At 35.6% G+C, this 16,171-nt stretch overlaps 1 protein-coding gene across 4 annotated transcripts in view; it reads right to left on the minus strand.

Annotated features, from left to right (window-relative positions):
• Positions 1-16,171, minus strand: part of LOC135141775 (lachesin-like) — a 93,396-nt gene that overhangs the window by 40,124 nt on the left and 37,101 nt on the right. For all 4 annotated transcript variants that reach the window (XM_064073205.1, XM_064073206.1, XM_064073203.1 and 1 more), the window contains exon 3: positions 2,901-3,007. In XM_064073205.1, the coding sequence (XP_063929275.1) occupies positions 2,901-3,007 (107 nt within the window). The remainder of the gene's footprint in view (positions 1-2,900; positions 3,008-16,171) is intronic.

The following is a 16,171-nucleotide window of genomic DNA, read 5'->3' on the forward strand; positions in this document are numbered from 1 at the left end:
GTACCCGACCCCACCTTCTCTTAGAACATCCCGTTAAAAACTGACGGGGATAAGTCTTCGTCGAACAGAACCTACAGTTGCTAATTTTGGGGCCGCTAGTTTGGGTACTGTGATGACACCCGAATTCAAAGTTCGATTCTTCGAACAGCTTGTTTGAAAGGTTTCGAGTTAAATTTATCTTCAGGGGAGAAAAATTTAGCTTGATGGGGTTACTGGTGCAAGTATACAGTTTTTCATACCCAAAAGGTCAACCTCTGAGTTTAACATTTCTTGTGGGCGGAAATACGAGCTAGGTTTTTGTGACCTTCCGTAATATTACAAACAGAACCCGGCCGACGTCACTCGAAGTCGATCGTCTTTCCCTGATTTCTGTAGAACCCATCTATGGGATTTCTATGGTTTTTCCTATAACAGATCCGGCTAAAATTTTCGGATGGTCGAACAAAGACAATATTTCTGCGACTAGGCATAGAAACCCTTGAAAACTCTGTGCACTATAAACTTTTACTAATATTTAGACAAAAATTCGAAATTAGATACTCCACTTTGAAAAGTTTCCATCAGTAAAAAATATCGGGTGATTTTTTAAATTTCGGCTCTAGTTACCCACCATGCTTACGTTAGCAATGACATAAAAACTCATTCAAAAACGCAGACAGGTATATAAACATCATCATAGTTGCAGATATTGATTTCGTATTTAGGTTATTGGCAATATTTTGTAATTAGCACTACTAATTAGTAATTAATGGACAATTTTAGTGCACAGTGTGATTTCACATTTGCGAAATATTCCTGATTTGTCTTTGAGTATTAAACTATAATTTGAAAATATTAGGGATTGAAAGTACGTATATTCTACTATGTATTTTTCAGAGTTTTGATATACAGGGTGAGTCACAAAGCGCACATTCCTCGATATCCGCTTAATTATTAGAAATAGAAAAAAAAGTCAAAGACCAAATTATTTTTAACTATACAGAGTGTTCAGTTTTTAGGACGTAACACACAACTTAGTTTTTTTTTTAATGAACACATATATGTCTTTAGATATTTGGATTGGCTTCTTCTCAGGCTTTATAACTACTGTACTTAAGAGGTGACATTTTCAAAAATCCGTTCTTATTGATCACCTAGGCTATATCATAAATCTACTATCCAAATTTCGCGTTTCTGACTTGAGTAGTTTTATGAGTCTGCAGTAATTTCATGGGCAATTTTGTATTTGTTAAATGAAAGTAGCCTGGGTTTACCGCACGGCCACATAACGTGGTGAACATTTCAATTATTTGTTCTTTTGCCAGGGATAACTTCCTTCGATAAATATAATTTCACATGATCCGTTTATTTTTTGGGGCAATATTGACCGCTGCCCGCTTCGAGTTCTAAACCCAAACACCTTTCATCCGATGAATTAACAGAACCCGTATCATCCGAGTCGACAAAGCGAGATTTGACAAATCTCTCGTATATGGCGCAATCTACAGTTTACGGCCTTTACCTAAGGCGGAAAAGCATCGTAAGTGGACTTAAATTATATATCGTTTCCAACTGGCACATTTATTGTTACAATCCCTTTGATACGAGCGACTAAGTGAAGTTGTCCTTTTTATGACAAATGGCTTTGATAAGAAATAAGGCACACATTTTTATCAGCTTTTGTTTTTATGAGCACATGCATAAATATACAGATCAGACCCGCCAGGGTATTAAAATTCAAACACACAAACAGGAATTTGTAATTCCTTTAATATTTTAACCCACAGGGATGTCCTCATTGGCATTGTTGTACGTCGTATTGATTTTAAACCAAAAGCAAGCTCTTTAGGATGATGATGCCAATAAAAAAATATATGAACCAGAAAGCGTGCGATCCCCACTGGCCCCTAGGAGCATTCGACTCAATTTTTAATGAGGCTATTGCGAATATTTTCTAAGTCAAAAAAGTTACCGTAGCAACCGATTTCTGTTAAGAAAAAATAAAGTATAAATAGCATAATAAACACGATCGGCGAAACTGCAAAATAATATCGGCGCGAACAATAATTGCCTTCGAAAACAAGGTATTTTGCATTGTCATATTTTATAATAATCCTGCCGTGAAAATTATCACCAATAAAACAGACTTACCCGCGGATATAAAAGAATTTTTATTCGAATTGTTTGTGGCGTTAAACTGTGGATAAGGGAAATAAAATCGCCAATTTTATAGTCACAGTCGCAACTCCTAGGTTAATTAGTTTTGAATTATGAAATCTTGTGTTTGTCATAAGCACTCAGTGGACGGATTAGTGCTTAATTATAGAGTCCGGAAATATATGCACGGATTATGATGAAAATCTCTGCATAAGATTTTATATTCATTCCTGACGTAGAGCTGCAGAATTCATTACACTTACTTCAATTAAACAACACTGCATACGTGCGTCTAGCTCGCTTCGCGAGCTCCACTAGCTCAATACTCAACCGATCGCGAACTTTGCACCCTTCGCCAACTTTATATTCAGTCGCGTCGTATCCAAACAAGAATAAACTAAATAGCTTCCCCAAAATCTATTACAAGCAGCTTAGGTTTAAATTTTAAATTTAAATTTGTGCATTAATCTACTACTGCACACTACGAGTTCACAATGAAGATTAAATTTGACCACCAGTCCGGTTATGACGAAAGGTAAACTAAGGAATTTTGGAAATGGATTAACGGCTTCGTAACAACGCTATGTTTGTACAAAAATGCAAACGTTATTTGAATGTGTTAAGTTGTCATATTGATAGTAATCGATATGCAAACTGCATATATTCCGGACTCAATTAATTTGGCGTCAGTTTTAAAGTTTAGAGAATTAATGAAACAGATGGAAATAGAGAGAACTGATAATCAGAAGGGGTTCATAACTTACCCTGTATCCCCCCAAATGGTTGACAAGACATTGGAAAGTGGCTTCTCGTCCCTTGATGACGGTTCGATTAATTATGGCTTCTGAAAATTCGGGTTGGAACCCCGCTCCTGTTGATAAAAATCGCCGTTAATTTTAGAGCAAACAATTATAAGAGGGAAGATATTTAAATAAGTTTAACATAAAAATCACATTTCAATGCGACCCCATTTCTGATGTAGAGGATTGAAAGACGTAATGTCTTAATAGAAAAACCTCTGACAGCCTAAGGCTAATCCTTTAACTTATTAAAACTTGAGTTAAAACAGTTTGTCGTGTCTCGGGGACTCGCGGCGTGTACGGACAGCCGCCTTCGCTTGCGGTTCGAGAACTCTTTCAAATTAACTCACTTCAACCAGCCGTCACTCTTCCAATATTCTTTTCTAGTCCCGAGGAGGGATTAACAAAAACATGCAAATTCATATTAAAATAAGATAAGAAAGTTTTATCGTTAAGTAACCTCATGATTGGATCTTAAAACCTTCGAATGTTCAACCCAAAGGGATATGAGTTTAGGCCATTGCCTCACACTATGAGCATTTACTGAAATCGTCAGACCTTAAAGCGATAAGTAACGAACGTATGGTACTCGTTCGCAACGGACCTGCTATAACTTGCTATTGCTGTTTTAGTATTATTGCGAAACTGACTCTCTCCGGCTACTTCCGACTAAGATTCTATTCAACTAATTCTGCTAAACAGTACTTTATTATTCGACCCACCCTTTGTTTTCAGTTTTATGGCTTTAAATAAAATGACCCAAAACCGACAATTATTAAAACCGCAGCAACTTCACAAATTACGCAATCTCTCCCAATTAAACATAACTTTTTCCGCACAAACTCAAATTACTCCATAAACAGGTAGGTTGCGGAACATTGTTTCAGACAAAAAGTTTGTTGTTAAGCTACCGCTCTGCATCTGGAAATGCAGATTTACTGCCTTCTGGGTAGATATGATCAAACGTTTTGACGTATGCATTCCTTATTATGTTGTCCTTTTGTGCACGCAAGCCGTAGCTTTACAGGTAAAAAAGTGAATGCTGTAGCAAGAACGAAATAGTAGTTCTGAATGAAAATAAAATAAGACGTGTGCTTTGAAGGGTTTTCTTATATTTAATGCATTTCGCTGTGGTCGCAACTTACTTCTCGATTCATAAAATACGCACACCAACTTTAAATTACCGCTTCTTAAAACTTGGGCTCCTTTACGCGACAATTATTTATCGCGGATACATTTTTAACGCGCGATTAGGGAAATACACAGATAGTTTGGCAACAGTTCAACTCATTATAGTGAAGTGGCCTATAAATATATAACGAATTTTTGATAAAACTAACGCTCGGTAACTGAAATCCTGGCGGCCAAAATCACACCGTCATTATCTAATAGGTTAACTTTCCATCAAACATTTTACAAAGAACAGAAGGATCAAATAACAATCAATAATAGTGACTTTATTTAAGTAACTTACTAAGGGTAGGTGTCCCTGAAGGAAGACGACTAACTAACCCCTAGAATCCAATACGAATGTGGGTTAACACCGGAGCACGGCAGCCGTTTTGTCTGCCGAAGGAGCACTTCGAACAAGTAAGTACTGGTTAACCTTCGCCTGCAGCGTAAGACACCACTCCACTCCGGGCTCGGGCCATTGAAGACGTATCCTTAGCCCGGGTACCGACGAAACTGGGTGGTAACCAGTTTTTCGCTTTCCCCGAGTCCCCAAAGCCTCTCCTCATGACAGACCGGGCCTACCGCCAGACTTGGTACCAATTGCGGCAGAAGCACGAGGTACCAAATTCTGCAACTTTTACAAGGATAGGCAACCCTTACCAGTCGCCGTTTCTCGGTCCCAAAGGAGCTACGCGTTACCCGATCATCAGGTCTTTAAAGATGAGACCTCGGAAATGATGTACCCTCGAGTTACCCAGTTTAACTCGAGGGTACATGGTGCCATTAACGTGGAATACCTAAACCGGGAAGGACTTGACCTAACGGTGGACCCGTCTGGGCAATCCAGGAACCGTCTTGAAATGGTCCTAAATTGGCGGCAGCCCGTACTACTCCACTCCGGGCTCGGGCCATTGAAGACGTATCCTTAACCCGGGTACCGACGAATCTGGCGTGGTAACCAGTTTTTCACTTTCCTCGAGTCCCCAAAGCCTCTCCTCATGACAGACCGGGCCTACCGCCAGACTTGGTACCAATTGCGGCAGACGCACGAGGTACCAAATTCTGCAACGTTTACAAGGATAGGCAACGCTTACCAATCGCCGTTTTCCGGTTCCAAAGGAGCTACGCTTTACCCGGTCGTCGGGTCTTTAAAGATGAGACCTATTTGCTTAAGTGCAGACCCACGTGTCATCGAGTTTAACTCGAGGGTACATGGTGCCATTAACGTCTTAGGTCTTAAAATAGCCTAGTGATGATGGAACTGGTAAAGGCGACAAATTGTACGTAAGCGGTAGAAGCCCTGTCAAGTAAAGAGAAATTGTCTGGTGTTCAAGTATGCGTTTCGCTCTTTGAACATTGTTACAGCCAATTCCCTCAGGGTTCGACGTTTGCAGGAAGTGGGTGTGGTATGAGAAGCCCCTCCCCACGATGTTTCCTCTTATTGTGGGTGTATTAAAATCTAATACTCAGCCCCTTCCCAATATTTCAACAAATATTAAACGTTATTTTTAGATTTAATTAAATAATTGAAGACCGCCTATCTATGGGTATTGAGACATATCTTTAATGAAAACTAAACTTATGTCCTTTATTGTTCTAATGTCAACAATCTGACATTAAATACAGCACCTTCGTTGTTGTGGGTCAAAAGAAACCGGACTTCCACGGTATGGTTTCGGCATGCACTACATGGACGACTCTTGTGACGACAATTTTAGATCTAGTTTTTATATAGAAGATTATTTTGCTTACTTCAAAAGGTTCAACACAAAGACGCAATTGAAACGTGGGCGTTACTATTGTTTCATAAGGCACGCCGTGGAATTCGACCTTAAGAGAACCAACTAACTGCTAGAAGCAATCACTAATCAATAATCAGAATTTGCAGCAACTAATGCTTTACAAATTGATCAACCGCCACCGGGTGTTTATAACTAAACAAAGCTAAGTGTAAAGCATATTCCCAAGTGAGTTCATCAAAACCGTTTAATAAAAGAAAAATACATTAACCAAAGCAGTTGGAGCTGACGTGTCAAGGAAGGAAGCAATTTCAATGATCGTTAGATTAAATAAGGAGTAGAAGAGTTAAGTGAATTAACAACAACGACCTACAAAAAATAAATTACCTAGCACATGACGCAGTTCTCATGCAATTGTATGTATGGAGGTACTGGACTGTCTAATTTGTTACATATAAAACACAATGAAATACTTTTTGGATATTTTTCATCAAATGTAAGAATTTCGGAAATGTGGATTTAAACGTCAAACTCTAAAGTGCCGTTGTAAAAAATTTGATATAAGAATAACAACCATATAAAGCAGTATAGAGACTAAGAGTCAATGTAAGTCGTTCACGGCTGCTGAACAATCATTGCAATAGTTTGTTATGTTTTTGAATCAAACACTCGCAACACAGTGGAAAGATTAACTTGTAATTAGAACTCAGTTTAACTCCTCAAGTTTGTTTTTCTTGGAGTAGAATATGTTAAAGAGGGTGATAACTGAATTAAACTTAAACACGGAGAATGGTTTGTCATTGCAAATAGAAGTGAGAGAGTAGGCGTGTAATCAGTACACATATTATTCTCTTTTTAATTGAGTTTAGTGATAGTGCGTTTGCGAGTTGATTAGCAATTAAAATGAACATAAATTGGAAATTTATTTATAAAATGTAAACCGCCGCGGAAAAGCGAGTAAGATTTAGAAAGCGAGCTCACATAGGAAAAATATATAAAAAAATATTAGTCTCTACACGGCGGGTAGTTATGAAGTTTGTTTGAAAGTGGCTGAAATAATATAAGCACGTAGGAATCTACTTTGGAAGAGAATTAAACATCCATATTTAAAGGGAAATTCGTGGAGAAGGCAGGAAGCGTGAAAGAGAATTCAGATTTATAGTGAGTCGTATGTTTGGAAATGTCCCTTTAACATAATAAACGTTTCTAAACATCCATAATAATTTTTGCTATTGATTCGTTCAAGTGCAAGAAGCTTATGTTGAACGTGTAATTAGTGTGGTAGTGAATTTACATAATTGCAGAAGCGAGGGCATTATGAACAGGTAAAGTTGTGCCAATAATTTATAGTGACAACAATAACACCTGCTGCAATCGACAATGCTTCACGTCTTGCCCGAGAGGCCTAAACGTTTACTACCTACTCTAATTTACTGTCGCTCCGAGTGTTGCCAGGGCGGTACTGGATACTTTATACACCATTAGATATATAAATACGGAGGCACTCTGCATTCTTACACCATTCTCAATGTGAATCAAACAATCTCCCTCCGATATCCAATCTCATCAGCACACTTTTACCGCTCTAATCTCACCAATCAATCTCTGATACACTTGCCGACTCATTTAACCGTTCCGGGAGCTCATATTCACCTTCTAAAAACACTGTCCGGATAAATAAACGCCAAAAAAACTTTGTTAAAGCTCGAAATTAAACTCCCACTCCATGCAGTCGCCTGCAAATTGCAAACGCCAAAATTAGTAGCAACCTGTAATTTGGTAAAATACATTTCTACGTATTTGCTTCTGCCACATCAAAGTATGATTATTCTAGATGAACTACATTTTTAACAAAGTTCAGCAACAAAACAGGCGCAAATTACAACTTCCGAAACCTCCATATGAACTGGTGTTTTACATTCTAGTAAACGCAATTGTAAATTTTTTGACGCCTTTCTACAATAAAACATAAATCAAAAATACTATGCATCCTATAACGAAAACACTTCACTCGCCGGTGTTGACGACACCAGGTTTGTGTAATTAATTTATAATTCAGTGGCAGAATGATTGAACCTGGTTGCTCTAAGGTGTCAAATTAAGTACTTTGTGAGATTATTATATGAACTTTCAAAGTCGAAACTAAGAAAAATAATATGTTGGAATTTTGTATATGTATGTTAATTCAACACAATTCCACAAATCCACAAATCGAAAATACCCAACATTAACAAATTGTAGATTTTCACGGTGAATTGAGTAATGTGCATTCATTAAAGCTCACGGTGTAACCCAATTGCAGTGAAATTCCAACCTTCTTTAGTTTCGAGATGGCGTGAAATTTTTACTTCCACGTTGAGATAACGACGTTGCAACAGTGTTCATTTGCGTCAATGTATGTGTCTTAAACAGATTTTCATGCATTTGTTCGCCCTAAAACAAATCTTCTCTCGTCAGAGAATTTCAAAATTATCGTCGAGATTTCGTTATAACTTTTATTGCGAAAGATGCAACAATAAAACCGTTTCTTTTTATGCAATTTACCTTCCAGTATTGCAAACAATGAAATCCATTTTTCTATTTGACTTGCGCTGATAACAAGTAGTATATGGAAAGTCGTCAAAAGAACACTTGTGTTGCGACGTCTTTGCGTTACAGACACTACCGTATTGTGTTTTATCTTGCCCGTCTATAAAAATTAAACGTATATACAGAACTAGTTCAAACATAGAGTTTACGATCATATTCAGGTTACGGTTTCGCGTAAATTGAGCAGACGGTGGTTGAGTTTTATTAAATTATGTTTAGAGAAATATGACAGATAGTGTTTAGGTGGTCATAAGGCGTTTATCAGTTTTATGCATTGTGTATCCAGACGCCTTTGAGAAATAATGAGAAATTAGTCGCAATAAGAGTAATAGCATTGAACAAAAGAGAACGAATTAACTAAAAACATTCAGAACAAAAAAAATTGCCCCTATAGTATCTAACAATTTCGATGAGAGCGAAATTTTTCAATTTCGTTAACATTCGGCGGAATGTAGTTACCGAGATGCTTAAAATTCGCATTTTCTCAGATAAAAATTTAGAAATTTTTTTGTATGTCATGTATCTAAAATGTTTTTCTAAGTTGTTCTCTAAAAATATACTCACCGGCACGAAAAACGGGCCACATAATATTTTTCTTAGTCCAATGCTTCGTCGTTTTTACTAGGCTTATTTTTGATATTGTTTCTTAACCAGCATATTAATTGAGTGTACCTGCACAAGAATAAATAGATTACTGATTTCATGGGATGACCGTTATTGAGAACCTAAGATAGTGTGATCATTGTTTTTACTGTTTTTGGAAGCTTTAACTTTTTTCAGCTTTAATTGTTGAATTTCTATCACTTTCTATTAAAATATATATTTGATTTAGTTTTTTTTTTATTAAAATATTACAGTAGACGCTCCATATCCACATCAAAGTATTGCAGCCGAAATCGTGCTTCAATTTCACAAACTCCAGGACTCTTCCCTCAGCTGCCGAACCGACAACCTCAAAATAAATACGCCAAAACGCAAGTACTGTTTCAGTAACCTGTTCACCCCACAATTGGTGACCCCGGCGGGATTGAAACAGTACTTGCGTTTTGGCGTATTTATTTTGATGTTGTCGGTTCGGCAGATGAGGGAAGTTTGTGAAATTGAAATGAAAAGAAAGGTCGGTAGAAAGCGGTGAATACAGTTGTGTCTAAAGGGTTCTTGGAGGGTATTCGAAATCTGGGTAAGGATAAGTATCACTGAGAAGGGTGAACAAAAAATAGGTTTTACGACATGCAGGTGGACGAAGAGAAAGTTTCGGGGTGATACTGGTTGGAAGTAATTAAATGCAGATTATATACAAATATACAATTTTGTGGGACTTGACACCCCCACAGTGGTTAGCGTCAAAATTTTTCCAAACTAATAGCGCTAGAGTTTGGAACGGTAAATAATTACATTTTTGAAATGTTACAATTAAACACTTTCTGACAAAAATACCTGCACAATTTATGCAGTAAATCTGGATTAAAATATCGGATAACACTGGATACTTTAAAGTAAAAAAATGCCATTGCACAAAATAAAAAAATAATGCTAATAATGTTAACGCTAAAATAAACTAAACAACTAGAATTACTAAATTTAATTAACTTCCCTAACGAGATTGTCTGTTTCCATTTAAACGACACCAGAAATTGAATACCTTTTTGGTCCTCAATAAATGATGTATATAGGTGATCTCAACTCAGCAATTAATTAGCTTAATAAGGAAGCAAATTGAGAGACAAATTATTAATTATACCAACCTGCTGGCGAAAAGTGTAATGCATGTTTTAATTCAGAGAAAATAGGGTTATACTCATATTTCGCAAAAATGTTGCGAAGCTTTATCGAAACCGTCTCCGCGTAGATGAAATCGCGCCACAAAACTGCTGTTTTATTTTAAAGGATTTGAAAAGAAAACACCAGGGATGTCTGGTTTCATATTGAAAGTTGTGAGATAATTTGACCGGTTTATGCGTTCGTTCTAATCCGGAATTTATCTAACATCAGCAGTGTAAGCACATCGCAATTGTAACTCTCGGTCGGCACCTGATGGTGCGCATTGCCGCATCACCACATCCTGTTTCACTATTTCATGCGCGCTGCGAGCATGGGAAATATTGCATTATACATGTACAGCCCTAATATTTACAGCAGAACACCTTCTGGCGGTCGCTTGCCATCTGGGCGAAAATAATAAATAGATATGACGTCTCGCATTGTTACAACGGTGGCCCTTATCAAAAGGCATAATCGCATTGTCACAGACAAAAAATTTGTACTTATTTACACAAAACTTCTCTCGCCTTCGCTGAATCAGCGCTAACTCTCGCGAGATACGGATAGTTTGGAGCGGCAAAGGTGACGCCACCAATTTAGTGGTGGGGATAAATATAGATCAGTTTTGATAGGCACAATGTAACACCGAAAATCGTAGTTCCGCGATTGCCGCAGGCTTCGGTGAAATTACACATTCATCAAATTGAACTTTACAATAGTATTAGCTATCGTTCGAGAAGTTAACAAGAACAGTGCATTTTTTGAGGGTCGACCTCTTCGTAGCAGTTTTCAGCGTTGACGATTATTGGCCTGCCAACGATGTAAATAAGGGCTGAAGTCGGTGGTTAAGAGGGCCATCGTGTTTTACATACTATTAAGATTGGCGAAGTTTCCTTCTTTAGGGGTTGTTCTAAAACCAGCAGTACCTAAATTATTTCCAGCGACACTGTTAGGGATGTTCTCATTATTTTGACAGAATTCCCTACTTAAACCAAACTTAGCCAAATTCGCTCGCTCCTTTAATTTCATTATTGCCCCAGACTATTTACAAAAATTATATTTAAATATATTATGACTTCTCACGCAATTCTTTCCACGCTCCCGAGCAACACTCCATGCCTAGGAAACAGAAAGTCGGCTAAATTACCAAAGAAAAAGAAATGAACGCCGCATTTACGAGATACTTCGCGGGATGTATATACGGGATGATTTATTTTTGAAAAATTCACAAAAACGGAGGCGTTATTTGAGCTGCAAAATTGCTAATTTTTCTTCTCACCTCGAATAAAGCAAACGTTTATGCTTTTCATTAAATAAGCAAAAATCTCTTGTCTTATTTAAATTCATACACTCTTTACTAAAATCATTCAACTGAATCCTGCCAATTAAACACTGTTTACTTTGAAAGCCGGGTATTATTGTTTGTTGGCGTAAATTTACTTTAAAAATATGTTTCTAAGAATACCAACTGGGTAAAAAATTAAATACGCCGTTGCTCTCCGCTTGTTATTTCGCATCTGACTCGCTTGATTATGACAAATTTTCAATTCACATTATTCTTGACTGATTTAAAACGATCCCCTACGAATCAATTAATCCACACGTACAAATTTAGTTACAACACACTCAATTTATAGGCAACAATAGTTGCGAGTATTTTATTCAGTCGCAAATTTTATTGACAACCTAATACATGATTCGTGTTATTATGTTTATAAATTCACGCCATTACCAAATCAGTTATTATTATTATTAAGGTTGTTTTCCATTAATGATTTTGGATTAAATGTTGCGAATCAGAACAATTTCAGCTCGTCGCTTTGTGTAAAACATTTAAAATTTAGCACTAAATTAAATTAATTCAAAATAGTGGTTATTAACTTGTTATTAAAAACGGTTTTTACCACAACAACAATAAAATTTAAAACTAGCGATTCTCGATAGAATTTTAATGATGGTGAGGTTGTGTAGAGGGTAGAGACGCGGTGGTAAAACAGAATAAACTCGAGTTTGTGGGTTATGATGATGCGTGGAGAGTGTGTTGATTTTAAAAATAAATGAATCGAAGAGGTTTTTTGGAAATAATAGAACCGCATTTCCTTTATTTCGCTTTCCACACATTTATTCCAATTTATTTGTAAAACTTGCTTGAGTGAATTTGTCTCAGTCCGTATATAGTAGTAATAATAATAAAAACTGAATCCGGCAGACCGGTTAAGGGCCAAATCGTAAAATTTTCCGGTAAATACCTTTCGTTGCTTCTTGAGTCAATTTCCAACTTTACTTTAGCCTTCACACAACAATTTATAATATTATTATTTGAGTGATCCCTCGCCGCTTATCGACATTTATGGTTTGAGGCAAAGGAAAATCTGAATTTTAAAGAGCGTTAGTAAAGTGAAATAATAATTTAATTATTGATGGGGGCTTAATGTAAATGATGGTAAAAAATCGATAGCAAGGGCGGTCGCTAAATCACTGCTAAAGTCGTGGAGAAAATTTGTGGTACTGATTCTGCGTTGGGTCGAATTTCTATGTAAATTATCCTGAAGCTGAAATGGGCTTGAACAGTGAGGGTGATATTTATATCTTAATAAGATGAGCTCAATCGAGAACACATTGCAATAAAATTTAATAAAATTCGCGTACTTAGTCAAGTGCGGAGGGCGAAAAGGGTTTTTGCTTTCGGCAAACCGAACGGAGAAGGATCCCCAGATAATGCTCTGATGATAATGCATGACGGCGAGTCAGGGACTTGGACAAAGTGATTTCGTGTGAAAGCTTCGCCGTCGTCAAAGGCAAACATGCACTAAGCGTCGTTTTACACCGAATTTAATTTTTTGATATGCTGCACACCGATGTGCAATCTCCATGCACTTATTTAAATTTCTAGTATCGATTCCCACTAATACAAACACTCCTTGTTGTTCTGATAAATGAATTATTGAAGTATCCCGGCGCATCCACCATTTTTATGCTTGTCAGATTTGATTTTGGTTCCCCGAACGGGATAAAAAGTCGATAGTGTAATGCATGAATTATTTTCTTTTAACCGTTTCACTACGAAACATTTATAACCCATTGTTGCATCACAGATTCCTCCTGCATTTGCGATGTTGATAAATTAAGGCAGGAAATTATCGTTCATTAATTCACTTCGACGGAATACCTTTTAAGATTAAAATCAAATTTCTTGAATCAGCGTTTTTATTAAATTGCAGCTAAGTTCTGCCTTAGCCCTTTGCAATCACCATCCAAAAAACAGTTTAAATCTTTAGAAGTTTTATTTCAACTTGATAACGCTTTACGTAACAACGAAATTACCTAACCTATAAATCCTATAAACTTTAAATATAATAATAATATTATTGTTGTTAGTAAATATACTTCTCTTAAAATTAATAAAACAATACGGATAAAGACACAATTAATTAGGGCGAAACTTAGCTGAACCGCACGTCTACACACCAACTATACCTACGTGAAATTCAAACTTGTTAAAGTCAAGTTAAGGTGAACACGTGAATTTCATTACAGCCTTTAATAAAGCTTTGATATGAGTTAACCGAAGCTTTGCTCACTTTAATCGTCACAAAAAATATACAAAACACTTATTGATTTCAGTCAACAGTGTTTCTTAAATTGTGAGTTTTCTCTTAATTTATGTCTATTCTTTTTTGCACGTCTCATATTGTTTCAACGGCAATATTTCTGCAAAAATACGACGTTATTACTCCTTTCTAATTGGTAATAAAAAGGATTTAATTTTGACGGAAAATTAAAACACCTGCTTGAATCTAACCTTGTGCTCAAATATATTTTCAACTCTCTTTAATACGGTGAACTAAATGAGTTGTGCACCATTTTTCATTCATTGTCAGATTTTATTGTCATTCGACAGAGTGAAACCTAATTAAAAAATTCTGCAGAAAAGCTATGATGTAGATTCTAATTTCATGTTAGTTGTTTTGCTTGTTAGTTAGATGCGCGTCATATTAACGAAATTACTAGCAAGTTTTTACATTGTCTTTTCACCGTCAACAAAAATCGATAAAAGTATAATCCCATTTGTACATTACGGAGGTGATTAGTTAATACTAAAACAAAATATTTTTTTGGTCGTTGTGTGCGAACGGAATGATAATTACAATTACGCTCCTACGTTTTTAAAAATTTTAATTAACGTACAAATTTGAAAATTAGTACACTTTTCGCACTGCTAACTTAGTTGATTTATTTGTTTTTGTTTGTTGTTCTATGAAATTTTGAAACTACATTAAAACAAAGTGCTAAAAAAATTTTGACAAGAAAATTAATACTAGTAAAAAATTAATAGTAGTAATTCCTATAATTATTATTTTACTATTATTAAATATAGGCGGACGCGACATTACTGTATTGTTACATTTTCGAGAAAATGGGGTGGACCGTTCGTGATTACCTACTCCACAAAATCTGTTTGACGAACTTCGTATTATGAATATAAAAGAGAGGAATAATTAAACAACAAAAATTATAATAAAAACAAAATTCGGGTAGATTCATAAACCGTAAGTACAGGAGCACGGTAGTTCAGAAAATTTAAATATCCAAGTGTTGCGCTGACCTCAGAAAATTGTTGGTGGCGATGATTAGACCAATTTTGGCTAGCGTTTTATCACCTACATGATATTCCTAATATACATACAAAATTTGACAATAACCAGCCCAGTAATTTCGGAGGGGTAATTATTTGTTTTGTGCTAACAACACACAATGTAAACCACATTAAAATTGATGTATATTGTTTTGAATTTGTTTGTTTTTGTTATTGGCCTAAAAATTGACGTTTATTTCCAAATTATCAAACCAAACGGATGTTTATTTTAAAAAATAATGTAGTAGTAATAGTAAAACTCAGACTGCTATGTAACTGTATTGTTGTATATTTTTTCACATGACATTTCGATTGGATGATGAGATTAATTATTGAGTAAATCTGTTCTAAGTTGCTATATTATTGATTGTGTTCTTGTTGCAAATTCGTTTTAAACCGCTGGAACAGAGTTTTAAATTATATAATTGTTATTTCATGGGGTGTTTAAACATCCATATATATTCTCATCCTATTATGCAGTTTGGACTAATTAAACAAATAAATAAATATGCATGTTTATCTGTATGAATTAATGGAGTAGAGCGTATTTTGTTTTTATATAATCATCATTGTTTTGGGTTTAATTTATCTTCTAATATATTGTACGGCAGCTGGCATGTAACTTATATACAAAAAAAAATAATAAATTAAATTATATATCAAATTAACATAAAGTGAAACTTTATCGTAGACAAATGCTATTATTATTAGTATTATACCGCACCTATTGAAATGGATAGTGTTGTTCTGAGTTTATGGTTTTTTAGAAAAATGCATTTGTATCTGCTGTTTTTGATATTTCGATGTGTATTGTTGTCGCGACTGACAACTTATTAGTGTTATAAGATATTGATTTTTTCCAAACATTCGGGTAACTAGTATAAAAAATCAGAAAGTATCTTATTTTACAAAATTTAAATAACATTTGAGGTGACGTCATCTATAAGAAAGGTTGTTAAAGTGATTAGACTAAAACTGTAGCAATACTTTTATAACAATAAAGGAAAATATATTGGCGACCAAGCGAGTGTCTGGTGGCGTTATTTGAGTTTCATTAAGTGAAAGCTCAACTAAATAACATTAGGGAAATTAAGCATAAAAACTTGACAGCTTATTAAAACAATATTTTTGTTGAATTTAAGTAATGATGTTGCCGATTTCGTTTTTTGAGCATTTTGTAAAAATTGAGTATTCAGTTAAGTTTATGAAATATTAATGAAAAAATAAATTAGCATATATTGCTGTGGGAAAAAATATGTTTGACAGAAAAAAGTTGTTTTGCTTGTAAATATATATTTCGTGTGCAAAGCTTTAATGCAGGTGAGTTGGATGCAGAG

The sequence above is a fragment of the Zophobas morio genome, unplaced genomic scaffold (genome assembly GCF_036711695.1).
Source record: "Zophobas morio isolate AGI-343-1 ecotype UQ-CSIRO unplaced genomic scaffold, CSIRO_AGI_Zmor_V1 ptg000044l, whole genome shotgun sequence".
NCBI lineage: Eukaryota > Metazoa > Arthropoda > Insecta > Coleoptera > Tenebrionidae > Zophobas > Zophobas morio.